The sequence below is a fragment of the Grampus griseus genome, assembly GCF_964374135.1.
Source record: "Grampus griseus genome assembly, chromosome: 4".
Lineage (NCBI taxonomy): Eukaryota > Metazoa > Chordata > Mammalia > Artiodactyla > Delphinidae > Grampus > Grampus griseus.
The window spans coordinates 26,897,311-26,911,770 of record NC_138997.1 but is presented as its reverse complement, the minus strand read 5'-3'; the positions used below and the strand labels follow the sequence as shown (position 1 = coordinate 26,911,770).

At 40.3% G+C, this 14,460-nt stretch overlaps 1 protein-coding gene across 1 annotated transcript in view; it reads left to right on the top strand.

The window, feature by feature from the left end:
* Nucleotides 1-14,460, top strand: part of NR3C2 (nuclear receptor subfamily 3 group C member 2) — a 364,942-nt gene that overhangs the window by 276,217 nt on the left and 74,265 nt on the right. Inside the window, exon 5 of the mRNA XM_082653045.1 lies at nt 13,885-14,223. Coding sequence (XP_082509171.1) covers nt 13,885-14,223 — 339 coding nt within the window. The remainder of the gene's footprint in view (nt 1-13,884; nt 14,224-14,460) is intronic.

Sequence of the window (14,460 nt, the reverse complement as noted above, 5' to 3'; positions counted from 1 at the left end):
ATGAAAGCTCTGATGCTGGCACTGCTAAACAGGCCACTGAACTTGAAATGATGGAGCTGAGAGTCTCCCACCTCTACCATCTGGAATCTCGAGCAAGCCAGTTCACCCTCTGGAACTTTATTTCCCTCTGTTTAAAATGAGATCAAACTTGCTGTTTTGTGATGCCCCTTCCGGTTCTAGGAGGTTCTGTTAGGGTGTTCACAATTTGGGTATCAGAATGCTGAATTGATGATGGTGTTTTGAGTCAGGAGAAGATCACAGCTTTTCTCTGAATCCCCGCCCGTTCCCCAAGGATGGGTCAGGGTCAAGGGCAAGTACATTTCCCGTAATTCCAGCCACAAAAAGAAACCCATGCTGACATTCCTGATTCAGAGATACTAATCGGGCCCTAAGATTAGGGATGCAGAGTGACCCTTTCTGGATTCTATTTCCAGAGTGTGTTTCTTCCACAGAGCTGAAGAGGAAAAAACCTTCTTTTTGGCTTCTCCCTGTTCATCTCTCTTTAGACTCTCTCAAGGTTAGAAGTGGCAGGCTACCTGCCCTCCACTACTGTACTTGGGGTGCTGCTTTTTGGAAGATGCCTGACCTGCCTCTGTCATCTGCCTAAGACTGAGTTGACCCTTGGCTGGAATTGTTTCCTCTAGGAAACTACCTTAGCTCATTGGGGTTGGAGGTGAAACTTAACATCCTCTGTGTTTCCCTTAAAGGCTTTGTTAGAGAATTAATATAAGGTGTTTCATTATATTGGGCGTGGTCTCTTGATCTTTATTCTCTGTGGTCATATCTATAAAGGGAAACGATTTGAATCTAAAAGAGAATTTCTAATTCTAACTGGGGACCCAAAGAAAATGCCATTAAAGGGTAGAAATTCTCTGAAGGGAAGCTTAGAGGCTTGTGTCATCCCCTTCAATTACGGAAGTTAAAAATTATTATGGGGGATAAAAATTGTGTTTTACCTGGTATGTGACTTAGGACCACATCATCCATTTGAAAATCATAGCATGAGATTGGCCTTCACCCAAGTCAGCAGTGAAGAACTGACTCCTGGTCAAGGCATCTGCTCTGGGATGACAGCCGTGGGCCACCCTGTGACCCCAGACAAGGCTTTTCTAACGCTAGCAAAGCCATCAGTGAAATCCATCATCAACGGTAGTGTCCGTTCTTCAGAGCTACGTATAGGAGGGCTGACATCACAGCATGCTGGCAGACTTAGTTTTAAATGAAGGGAAACCTATCTTTGGAACAGAAGCAGAATTTTAATAGGAAAATGGAGAACCATATGTGAGAAGAAATAAATAACTGTTTTTGTTTAATCTCTTTATTGTAAATGTGACGTTACTTTAAAAATAGTGACTTAAATGACTTAAATGTGAATTGCGACCCCAAAGAAAAACTTGCAGAAATGGCCCAGTTATCCATCCTTCTTGAACTACTTAAATCCTCTCCCGAAGACAGCTCATCTTCCAGCTTTGATGGAGAAGGGCCAACTCGTTTCCATCCAGGTCTGTGGTTCAGTCTCATATGTGAAAGAAAAATACAGATGATAAGGAATCACTGAAAATAAAAGGACATTTAATGTTTCCTTCTTCTAAAAGTTTCTTTTTAACGAGTCAGCATCGTATTCACAACTTTCTTAAATTCTTCCTTGGACTTTTTTTTTTTTTAATGCAGCTAAATGCTATAAATTTGAAGAGTCCTTTGCAACCTAAATGGAAAGCATATTCTTTTAAAGATGCTTTTGTTCAGCCTGCTGTGCTGAGCTAGGTTTGAGAGAGTCACCAAAAGCTTTGGAATTTACACTGTGGCAGAATACCAAAGGAAAAAAGAGCAGTTTGTCTTCTCAACAGAGCTGAGAGGTCAGACCTGGGCGTCGGCCCTACCCTGGCATGGCTCCGCTCGCCACCAGGCAGCTGAGAGGCCTCCTCTCCAGCAGTGACCTATACCTGCCAACACCAGACATCACCAGAGGGCCTCAAGACGTTCCAGCACTAAACCCTGTGTGCAAAGAGAGGCTGGAATGAAAACACGAGAAGCGAATGCAAGAGAATCACTTATTCAAAAAAGGCCATTTAGCTTGGTTCAGCCTGAATCCTGAAGCGATCCCAGCCTAGAAAAATATTTTTTTTTCAAGTCCATTGGCTACTATTAATTCTTAATTTCAACTCATTCTGATGATGTCAGTGGAATAAAATGTGGAGTAATATTTATTGAAAATGCAGAAAAGCTATCAACATTGACGTTTGTTTTCTTTTTCCTCAGGCCTATCTAATTTTTGCCCCCAACTTAAGTGGGAGCCTGTTAACTCATTAACATGTCCTCATTCTACTCATTCTTTTTTATATTAGCATTAGCTTCTAACATGAGGATATTTTTCAAATTCTGCTGGCCAGCTTTGTCTTGCATTTGTAAAATGTTCTTAATACTAGAGTGATAGTATTTAGAAATACAGAATCTTTTCTGTGTTATACCAGTTGTGAAAAATTGTGAAAAATGTCCTTGTATCAATTCATGGGATTATTATTTTACATCTGGTTTTCTGCTTCACCAGTTCATTTTCTTCCGAAGCAATTTTAATCATTTTTAATCATTCAGTTATAATCTCAACATTGGTAGTCTCAACTAAAACCTCGTTGGTTTACTTTTCAGCTAAATAAAGTAAAGCATTACTTAAAATTTGATTAAAATTAAGGTGATTGTATATAGAAAATGCTGTTAAATAAAAGCTTTTGAAAGAATAATTATAATGTGGCTCTAAGTAATTATTTTATAGGAAGAATGTTGAGCTAAGGGAGATGAAATAATTTGAAGAAAATTGGTACTGGAGATAAAACTGTTCTATATCTGTATATTTTTTCATTTCACTGCATGGTTTTTATGTCTTATGTACACAAATACTAATCATTTAAAAATTTCTGAAATTGAATTTAGGAAAATTCCTTGGTTGCTTTAGAATTCTCAGACACTTCCAAATTGTAATGTCAATTGTAAGGCTACAGTTAAAGGGACCAAGCTGAGGAAACCATTGCAGTGAAGTAGCAACAAATGCTAAGAGGAAAGAACAGGATAATTGAAACATATGTAAAAAATAATGTGCAGACAAACAGGAATGCATTACATTTTGTATGTTCTTTGAGAGCTTATGAAAGAAGTCTTCGGTTGAAATTTTTGTAAAGGAAAATGGCATTACCCAGTGTAAATACCCTCATCATACCTCTGTTGGGTTAAACTCTTATTTTTCTATACATAATATTTCTTAAGGTAGATCCTGCTTAGCTGACTTGCCAGTGTGAGCAGGTCTGCTCGGGACCATTCTTCTGGGTTTTCTGCCCAGCGTGTGCGCTAGCATCTGACCAACTCTTTTTGGCCTGAGTCTATGGAGAATCACGCCAGGACTGGGGAAGACACAGTAAATTAAGCTGGGTGCCATAATCTATTTCCAGGTCACTGCCTTTTGCCTCTTTATCATACCTTATTCACCGCTTGACCTTGTTAGAACAGTCATGTTTCTTCATAAAATATTCTTAATGAGACTATTTACCTTGCATATCCAGTGAGATCGTACTTCATGTAATAAGTTCTCTGCTGAAACATATGCCAAGAAGGCGGCTCTTGCAGCTATTAAAGAATGAACTTTTTAACTGAGAGAAGGACCTTTTGCTGGACAGCCATAGCTATCACAGTGCTCTTTTTCTTATTTTAAGTAGATTGTAAAACTAGAAGGAGCTTTTCTGTCTTCTTTTTGCTTATTTGCTTGTGTTTTGTTTTACATTTACACAGATATCAATCTTGAGCACAGCATCATTATTCCCAAAGAATAAGAATTTACAAAAGCAAATATATTATCTGTATTTTCTAAAGAATGCTCATTTGATTTAAAAATATATTTATTCAGACTCAGAACTCAGCTATCAGTTGCAATGGAGCTTAGGAACCTTATGTTTTTTACCTAAGAATTCTGCTTTATTGGTGATGCAGAAATAAAATAAGATCATACGTGAAGTTTAGCTGAACTAATACTTATAAGAGTTGACATTTGGGTTCGTACATTGATTAATCCATCTCTACTAACCATTTCAATATTCTTGAACATAAGAACTTGATTTTTTTTTTTTTTTTTTTTTTGTGGTACTTGGGCCTCTCACTGTTGTGGCCTCTCCCGTTGCGGAGCACAGGCTCCGGACGCGCAGGCTCAGCGGCCATGGCTCACGGGCCCAGCCGCTCCGCGGCATGTGGGATCTTCCCAGACCAGGGCACGAACCCATGTCCCTGGCATCAGCAGGCGGACTCTCAACCACTGCACCACCAGGGAAGCCCAGAACTTGATTTTTAATCAGAAGGAGTAAGTTCTTCCCCCAATAAGTCCTGTTTTTTAGTACAGACTGGTTTGATTTCTGCCTGCTTTGATTTCTCCTGCCATCAGAGTTGAGGTGTCAAAACAAGGAGCAAAAGCAAAGAGACTGTCTCATCTGCTACAGCAACAGCCCCGGAGTACACAGGGGTTGACTGTCCTACACAGGGGTTGACTGTCCTGCCCAGGGAACTAGGAGAGAAAGCATCCTGTGTATTGGTACCGGTTCTTCTGTGTCTCCCATTAAAAAAGGCTGCTGATCTTGTTACTAGAGGTGATCCAATGGCAACCTCGCTGATAATCTAGAAAAGTCTTTAGGGCTCTGGGTCCTTTTCATACCCCTTTGACCTCCTGATTTGATGCACTCTGCACATGTGATGGGGTTTCTCTGTTCTCTTTTCCTATGCCCTGACAAAAACTCACTTTCTCCTAACTGCAGACCATCCTTGTGACCCTGTACAAACCACTTTACCCCTGTGTACAGTGGTGCTAACAATAGTACCTAGCCACAGGGCACTTATGAGGACCTAACAGGATAACATTTTTAAAAGATGCTATCATGCTGGACATACAGATTCTCAATTAATGATAGCCTTTACTATGAACTGTTTTCCCCACTTAAAAAAAAATTAGGTAACCTCAGGATTAGGAGAAACCACAGAGCCCATTTTCAGTACAGACCTGAGTTCTGTACCTTAAATGGTAAAACTGAAAAAAAAAAAAAAAAAAGTTGGGGGGGGCATGTGAACTCTGGGGATAGGGTAAAAGGGAGCATATAGAACTTTAGGAGTTTCTTCCATGGCAGTGGATGTTCTCCCAAGCCTGCGTTCAGTGATCACAGTATTTGCCCTTGGAGTATATTTTGGAAAAATATTTCTAAAATTATCTCTTACCACATGTACAAGTGTAAGGGATTTCTTCCTGTTTTTGAGAAAAATATGAGCCAGAGAAGTTCCACTCAGACACATGGAAGGCTGGAATGTACATTGGAGGTCATATTTCCTTCCCTTGTAGGGCTACCGGGTCTCGATAACTCATTTCATCGTCCTCCTCCTGCGCGGCAGAATTGCACTCAGGCAAGCAGGGAACCTGCCTACCTATTACTTTCGAGTTTTTAGAAAAGAATATTACATGTTCTTGGCGGTCATGCATTCCAGGCTCTCTCCATAACACATTCCAGAAAACTTGCAGGAATTTCTCCTAATGTCTCATCTAAATGCCTGCTTCTGCCCTTTAAACCCTTTAGATCTTATCTTGACCTCAGTAGAAACAGAAAATAGATGCTCACTGTGATTTGGAAAAGGGTTGTCAAGTTTTTGAAATTGCTATTTGGTTTCTCATATCCCTCACTTTCTACTCTAGAATAACTCAATCCCTGTCTTTTTTCACTTATTTTTTTTTCCCCCCATAAACATTTTTGGTCCAAAGCTTTGGGGATGGAGCGTTCGTCATTTTGTTGCTCCCTTCTGATACTCCCTGGAGGTGTGTATCAGCCCAACAGTGGCAAGGCCCAGGTAGGGGGTGTTCCGTGCAGTAAACCCGCTGTCCACCCCACCTGGCCGTGGGGTGCTGGCTGCCGCCCTTGCCCCACCACTGCCCGCGGTTCTTTAGAAGTGATGTCCAAAGGAGTTCTGGAATTACAGTGGCTCAGCCCACTGCCACTCAGTCCAGTGGCATTCTCTCTTGTTTAAACCAGCAAAGGTTTCAACAGAAGAAAGCACTGGAAACTTTCTCCATTACCCAGAGGCCATCACCAAGAGGCCATTTCTCAAGACATTGTTTCCTCTTCTTTGGAGTTTCTTACTTGGTTTAACGCAGTCCCAGCCTGGCCAGACGTCGAAGACATACTGCCTCACCTTTAAAACTCTGTCCAGAGATGGAACCCTCCCCCTGACACATCCTCCTATGTACAGACGTTCCTGAGTCTGACTGACAGTAAAAGAAAAAAAGGGAGGAGAAAATGTTGCGAAGTATTAGAGGAGAAAAAAAGAATCTAATTACAGAAAAATATAAATGCCATAAAAACAATCATGTTAATCAGCCATCTAGCCCAAGAAGTATCTCCTAGGCAGCGTCTGGCTTTGCCCCTTTCTGAATCCCTGTCTCCAGCAGGGAAGGAATCAGAATATGTCACTGGGGATTGTCTTCCAGAACCTTGTCACTGTCTCTGCAAAATCAGCAGACCCCTATTCTATCTCCCTCAGATTCCCTTGAGTCTCTGTTCACATTTAGCTTCTGGTCTGAGGGACTCTCCTCTCGGGACGGAGGGGGTGGGGGGGTCAGTGATGCTTAACATTGGGTGGATGCCCACACAGGGAAGTGACCGCTCCACGTGGGCCCTCAGTGTCATTTGAATCACACCAAAAGCAAAGCAGGGCACAGTGGGAATTAACACAGAGGGATACAGGAAAGTGGAGGCGCTCATAGAAAGATAAACCAATGTCTTCCTGCCATTGTTCACTCACCACATACATAGTCCGGAACACTGACCCCAAACTTGTCATAGCCTATTTTATAACCCTGATTGCTTTCTTATGTATTGATCCAACTTCCACAAGGTTGTAAGCTCTTGTCTGGACTCAGATCATCTTATTCAGCATTGCACTGCTCATAAAACCAGGGCACTTTCTACACAATGGGTGAATATTAGTTACTTGCTAAGTAGTAGATAAATGTATTCTATAACAATAGCAACAAAATTATGTTTGTTATAGCTATAGAGATATCTATGGTTATCGCTATACACACATTAAAATGTAATCTGTGGAGATCCACTAATCTGGAATGTCTTCTTCCCCCCAGATTTATTGAGGTTATGATTGACAAAAAATGATACATATTTAACGTGAACAGTGTGGTATTGTGATATCAATATGCCTATGTAATGATTACCACAATCGTGCTAATTAACATGTGCATTACCTCACACAGTTAACGTGCGTGTGTGTGGGTATATGTGTGTATGTGTCTGTTGTGTGGAATGTCTTAAAGTGGTCCAAGGTTGGGTCTGAGTTTGCCTTAGCATGGTTTTTATACTAATAAAATCAATAATGCCTGTTCATTTGTTAAATTATGTATATTAACGTGAGAATGTTTAGATATACTTTTTAAGACACCCAGTATTCAAGTTCTATAACCACTCAAGGAGATTTATTAAACAATTGGAATGCCACTTATTATCAATTGAGAGGCTAATTATTTATTCATAAAGCAATGTGCCCCTGACCCTCACCCCAATTCTATTAGTGTGTATGGCTTTGAGAACCGTAGATGTTCTTTTTCCTATTAGTAAAAATGAGAGAGGTTTTGCTGCAAAACCAGTTAAATCTGTAGGAAGGTGGCATTCCTTCCTTTGATCTCATGACACAGAAATACTTGGTTGTTCCGCTAACTCTCGGTGTGTTCCTCCCCTGGCAGGAGAAGGGGAGAAGTCGTGCAGATAAAGGGGATGAGGAAAATAGGAAAGCATGATTAGGAGGAGAGTGGCAAGAGAAATGGTCTATGAAAGAAAGAGAATGGGGTGGATGCTCTTACTGCCCTGTGGGGTTTTTTTGTTTTTTGTTTTGTGCGGTACGCGGGTCTCTCTCACTGTTGTGGCCTCTCCCGTGGTGGAGCACAGGCTCCGGATGCGCAGGCTCAGCGGCCATGGCCCACGGGCCCAGACGCTCCGCGGCATGTGGGATCCTCCCGGACCGGGGCACGAACCCACATCCCCTGCATCGGCAGGCGGACTCTCAACCACTGCGCCAGCAGGGAAGCCCTGTCCTGTGGGTTTAAACCAGTAATTACATTTGGCCTGGAACAGAAAAATACATGTTTTCATATAACCTCAATATATCCTCTCTAATATTTACTGCCAAGACCTAAAATTTCAAGACATGACACTGAGCATTTCTAAAATGACAGAATTCTCACTTTACATCTTTCCAGTGAAATGTTATGGTTGAAAAAGCTCCCCATCAGTCTTTTAAATTAAAGGTTTATTTATTTATTTATTTATTTTTGCGGTACGCGGGCCTCTCACTATTGTGGCCTCTCCCGTTGCGAAGCACAGGCTCCGGACGCGCAGGCTCAGCGGCCATGGCTCACGGGCCCAGCCGCTCCGTGGCATGTGGGATCTTCCCGGACCGGGGCACGAACCCACATCCCCTGCATCGGCAGGCAGACTCTCAACCACTGCGCCATGAGGGAAGCCCCCCATCAGTCTTTTATTCTACTCCAGATGGAAAAAAAAAAAAAAAAAAGACGTTGTCCCAATGACCCATCTCCAAGTCTAAAGAATCTGTCATTTGAACACACTTGAGAAAGATAGTGATGAAAGTAGCAGGAGAATCCCATGCATCTCATCATTTTACTGGGGGATGCAGAAGCGGTGTCTGTCATTCCCAGCCGGCCGTCATTCTACCACACTGGCAGTTTGTCCAAAGGGTATGTAGCAGACCAGGTCGGCCTCAGGAGACAGAGCAAACATGGGCCATGTTTCAGGGCCTTTTTGAATCTTGAGACCCCCATTGGGAATTTTCCACAATTTTTATAGGGTCCCACCAGACGCTTCCTGCTTGCTGTCCAGCTTATAATTCTGGATAGGAAGCAGGTCCTTCCCATTGCACAACTCCTGGGGGAACAATTCATGGGGAATCTATAGCGTTCTTTCCCCCGGCAGTGCCAGGAGAAAGTGGCTGCTAAGATGCTGCTAGTAATTAAGGACTTGGCACCTGGGGGCAGCTGCTAAGCATATACTGTTACTATAACATCCAGGTAGAACAAGTGAAATTCTCCTAGGCTCACGTGGGACTGGGAGACATTCACAGTCATATTAATACACACCACACACACACACACACACCCTGCAACTGTGGCTGGCAGGTGAGAAATGAATTGTGTCTGGGTCACAAGGGAACATGTGTTCCCAAGCCCAAAGGCCATTAACTCCATGTTAATTTATTAAGGTGGTAGGTAGTGATAAGACCCCTAATTTATGTTCACGGATGCTTTGGGTCATGGAAACATGTTCATTAAGTATCTTTGGCCAGAAATTTTCCTGTGTAATTAGCACACATCTTAATTATACACTTGGATTTGAAGCTGGTGCTAATCTTAAAGTATTAAAAAACAAATTAGATAAAGAGAAAAGGATTAAAAGAGAGACTGCATAGCACAGAGGTTAAGAGTGTGGGCTCTGAGCCATGGCCCAGTTCAAAAACTAGCCCTGGTGTTTACCAGCCCTGCAACCTTGAAGAAGTACTTCCTGTCTCTGTGCATCTGTAAAATGGAAGTAACATTGCCTAATCGTAGGGTCATGGTGAGCATCGGAAGGCTTAAGACCACTAGAAATTGTTTTGAACTGTGCTTGGCACGTAAGTAAAGTGCTCCATAAATTGAGCTTATTATTATTTTAGTTGTGGCATTTTCAGAGTAATAACTCTGCAGGTGGATCATTACACAGTAGAAATTTTGAAAAGGAATAATAACAATTCAGAAATTTTATCCTAAAATGTCAAACTTGCCTACATTTCCTACACAGAAGTAAATTAATAATTTACTTTTAATTTAATTTATTAATAATTTACATTTACATATGTAATAGTTTGTTAAAATGTATTACAGTTTGAAAATGAAGTGTCAACAGACATTTATTGAGTACCCATAAGGGTCATGGAAAGTGATGTTATAGGAGCACATCAGACATTGGCAACTTTCAGGGGCTTTAATTTTAGAAGGCGGCGTGTGTTAGAAAGAGTATAAAATTTTAAAGCATTTTAGAAGGGCTACTTTGGGTAATATGATTGTTATGTAACTGTACTCTTTTAGAAAAAGATGCAGGATGAATACACTTGGCTGAAGAATCTGCACACTGAAAATATTTATTTTCTTGAACTATTTAAGGAACTATAAATAAATACTCAATTCCAGTGTCCCTCATATATTCATAAAATTACAACATAAAATTAAATGTAACTGAAATGCTAAACATAATATTGATAATCTGCTCAATCAGTTGTGCTACAGGCCACAGCCTTGTGTATCAGTGCTAGAGAAAATATTAAGCATTCTTCTTCATGATATTTCATAGCATTGGCCTTAAATCAGCCATGAGAATAGACACAGCATTACAGACCAAAGGCCTAAAACAAGTATGAATTTTATAATTAACTTGCAAGCAGATATCATTTTTAATAAAATTTGAGAATATCACCCTTGTCTATTTCTCATCAATCAAATGATGGTTATCATCAGATGTAGTCTTATAAAGGATAAGGACATTTTAATGAACGGGAATAGTTTTAATATCTGCAAAATTATGTGAAAGAATGGAAGTAGCATTGAAGCGCTATTTCAGATGTTAATAATAATTTTCAACATCGTTTTTAGTTTTCTTACCTGTTGAGTCCTCTGTGAGATAGGAGAGGGAAACACTGTCATTCTCATTTTTCGGATGAATGAGTTGAGGCTTAGAGACAAGTTTATGTGACACAGAGGCAGTTAGTCCCAAGTATCTGATTCCCCAAATGACTAATCTGTGCTATCGAGGATCTTCTCAAACTCTTATAGATACAGTCATCCACTGACCAGCATTGGGGATTATCTGCCTGTTTGATTCTTTTCTTCTCCTTCTCTGTTTTGCCTAGTTTTTGAGGCATTTAGTGATGATTTTTTTCTTTGGTTCGTTCACTCATTCATTCATCAGAAGCATCTTGGTCCCCTTCTGTATGCTCAGCACTGCTGAGCAGTACTTTGTCAGCCACTCCCCATTAGCATACTACATGAATAGGATACATCTGCTTTTCATTCAGACAGTTCTAAAACTCAGGTTTTTCTGCCTCTTTCATTGAAGGAGACAGTCCATGAGAAATGAAATGATCTGAAATAATTGAAAATTTTAAATTGTTTTGCTAATTTCAAACTTCTTAAAGATAGGAATTATATCTTGTTCATCTCTTAAGCCCAATTCCAGTATTTTATGAATGTGTGGCAGGTATGTCTGTTGTTGGATAGGGGCTTGTCTTTTATCTGAATCAGTGTTTCTGTGATGCAAGTGGTAAATGTAATATTAATGGCCATACTTACAAGCATGAATGGTTATTTTGAAAATCAAATTAATCGGTGTGGCATAGCCCTACTCTGTGTTCAATTTGTATCCTGTAAGTTTCTCACACATGTTAGAGCTAAGTTGAAGGTGTCTGGTACTTCAAGAATTTTAAAATAAATTCCTCAATAGAATGGAAAACCTTACAATTGCAAAGTAAATTATTACCATAGCTCTAAGCTCAGTTTGGCACATCTGAGCTTTCTCTATCCTTTATCCATTTATTCATTCATTCACCCATCTTCCCCATTATCTATCCATCTCCCCGTTAACCCCACCCACCTGCCATCCATTCCCGAGTCCTCACATCTACCTCCCAATTCTCCCTTCCACCTCCCCAGTCTTTCTTTCCCCGTATCTATTGTAAGAACCCTCAAGAGAGATGTGAATGAAAAGCAGTTGCTGTTACACTATTTACAGTAGCCAAGACATAGAAACAACCTAAATGTCCATCGATAGATGAATAAAGATGTGGTACATATATGCAATGGAATATTACTCAGCTATAAAAACAAATGAAATAATGCCATTTGCAGCAACATGGATGGACCTAGAGGTTATCATACTAAACAAAGTAAGTCAGAAAGAGAAAGACAAATACCATATGATATCACTTATATGTAGAATCCAAAATGCGACACAAATGAACCTGTCTGTGAAACAGAAGCAGACTCACAGACATAGAGAACAGACTTGTGGTTGCCGAGGGGGAGGGGGGATAGGGGAGGGAAGGATTGGGAGTTTGGGATTAGCAGATGCAGACTATTATATATAGGATGGATAAACAACAAGGTCCTACTATTTAGCATAGGGAACTATATTCAATATCCCATGATAAACCATAATGGAAAAGAATATGAAAAAATACATATATGTATAACTGAGTCACTGCTGTACAGCAGAAATTAATACAACATTGTAAATCAACTCTACTTCAGTAAGATTTGTTTAAAAGCAGTTGCTATTAAAGTTAATACTGATTCTTTGGTTTTATGATGAACACACTATTTATTGTCCAGAATGTGGTACTTTTAGGAGTAAACAGGGCACTCACTAATAAGCATGCTGGGAAACAAGCATAAACCAGGACTGTTCTGGGTAAATCAGAATATGGTCACTTGTAATACATTCTACTAAAATTCTAAAGTGGTATTCTTGTACCGTATTGTGATATCTTTTAGTTATAGGCTATGTGACATGTTTATTTATAGTAAAAATACAGAGTAGGAGAGATTTTTAAGGATTGTGTAATGGTATAACTCACACCTGAATTTTTTAATAGCATTAATTCCTGTACGTTTACTGGTTAGTGCCCCAATTTGGAATCATCCAGATATTTCATTTCTTCCCTTCTGTTGCCTTTCTTTGGGGTTGATTAGCTCGCATTCATTCAGTGGAAATCGGTAAGTCACTTTGTGTAGGCATAGCATTTACCAAGGTGCGCCATGCGGGCTGTGAAAGAAGAGGAACACCCAATCTTTATGCCTCAGCAGTTCACAGTATAGCCGGGGACATCGGTCGGTCTAACAGCATCTGCACAAAATAACTACTCTGAGTAAGCAAGTGGTTGCACATGGACCACAGCAGGAAGAGTAAGTGGTAGAGAAGCACCAAAGAGGAATAAGTAAAGGGCCAGAGAAAGCTAATTAGAGGGAGCAGAGACAGCACTAAGATAATAAGCTCAATCGGGCGAGTCTAGCCCTTGTTGCCAATTCTTCGGTGGGTAATAGGTGGGAATTATTGGCTTACTTAAGATTTAGTTGAGGCATATGTAACTTATTAGCATCTGAAATAATTTATCCTTCCTCTGAGCTCTTAACTCTATTTTACATATACTAGCTGTGTAGTCTTGGACAGATTTCTTGACCCTTCTGGTCTGCTTCCTCTTTATAGAATGAGAATCGTAATAGTACCTAGTCATAAAATTGTTAAAGTGGTTAATTTATAAAAAGCATTTAGGACAGTGTCTGGTATCAGAAAAATATTGAAAAGAGGCTGTTCCTACTAGTATAACAAGACATCCTTAGAGGAAAAGTACGCTTTAATCAATATAAGTCAATATTTGCTTGCAATTTACCTCATGTAAGGTATGCCAAACATAATCTTTTTTTAATTCCTTCTTTTTGTGTGGTGCCACTCACTGATTTATTTATTTAATCCCAGTTTTCCTGAGATAATAATTGACCTACAGCACTGTATTAAAGTGTACTGCATAATGATTTGACTTACATACGATATGAAATGATTATCCCAATCAGATTAGTGAACGTTCGGCATCTCATATGGATACAAAATGAAAGAAATAGAAGATTTTTTCTTGTAACACAAACTCTTAAGATTTACTCTTAACATTTGTATATAACATACAAAAGTGTTGTGCTTTAGATGGTATTTATCATGCCAAACATAATCTTAATTTGCCCTGTTTATAATTTTTTTTTTTTTACAGCTCGGAAGTCCAAGAAGTTGGGGAAGTTAAAAGGGATTCACGAGGAACAGTCACAGCAGCCTCCACCTCCCCCCCCACAGAGCCCAGAGGAAGGAACTACGTACATCGCTCCTGCGCAAGAGCCGTCCGTCAACTCAGCGCTGGTTCCTCAACTCTCCACAATTTCCCGAGCGCTCACACCTTCCCCTTCCATGGTCCTTGAAACCATCGAACCCGAGATTGTGTATGCAGGCTATGACAACTCCAAACCAGATACAGCCGAAAATCTGCTCTCCACCCTAAACCGCTTAGCAGGCAAACAGATGATCCAAGTCGTGAAGTGGGCGAAGGTAATTCCAGGTAGGATGGCCTCGCGTTTCAGGGTCTGCGTCCTGAACTAGGCACGTCAGGGCAACAGAGCGTACCGTATACAACGGTGCGATTGAGTTTGCTTTCTGTTCGATCCCGACAGCCAGTTTTTTACTCATTGTCAAATGAATCAAGTGTGTAAAAGAAAAATCTGGTGAATATGCTCATTTCTCTTGAGAAGTTAGAGTTAAGGATTCTATTGTTAATAGAACAATAGAACATTGTTCT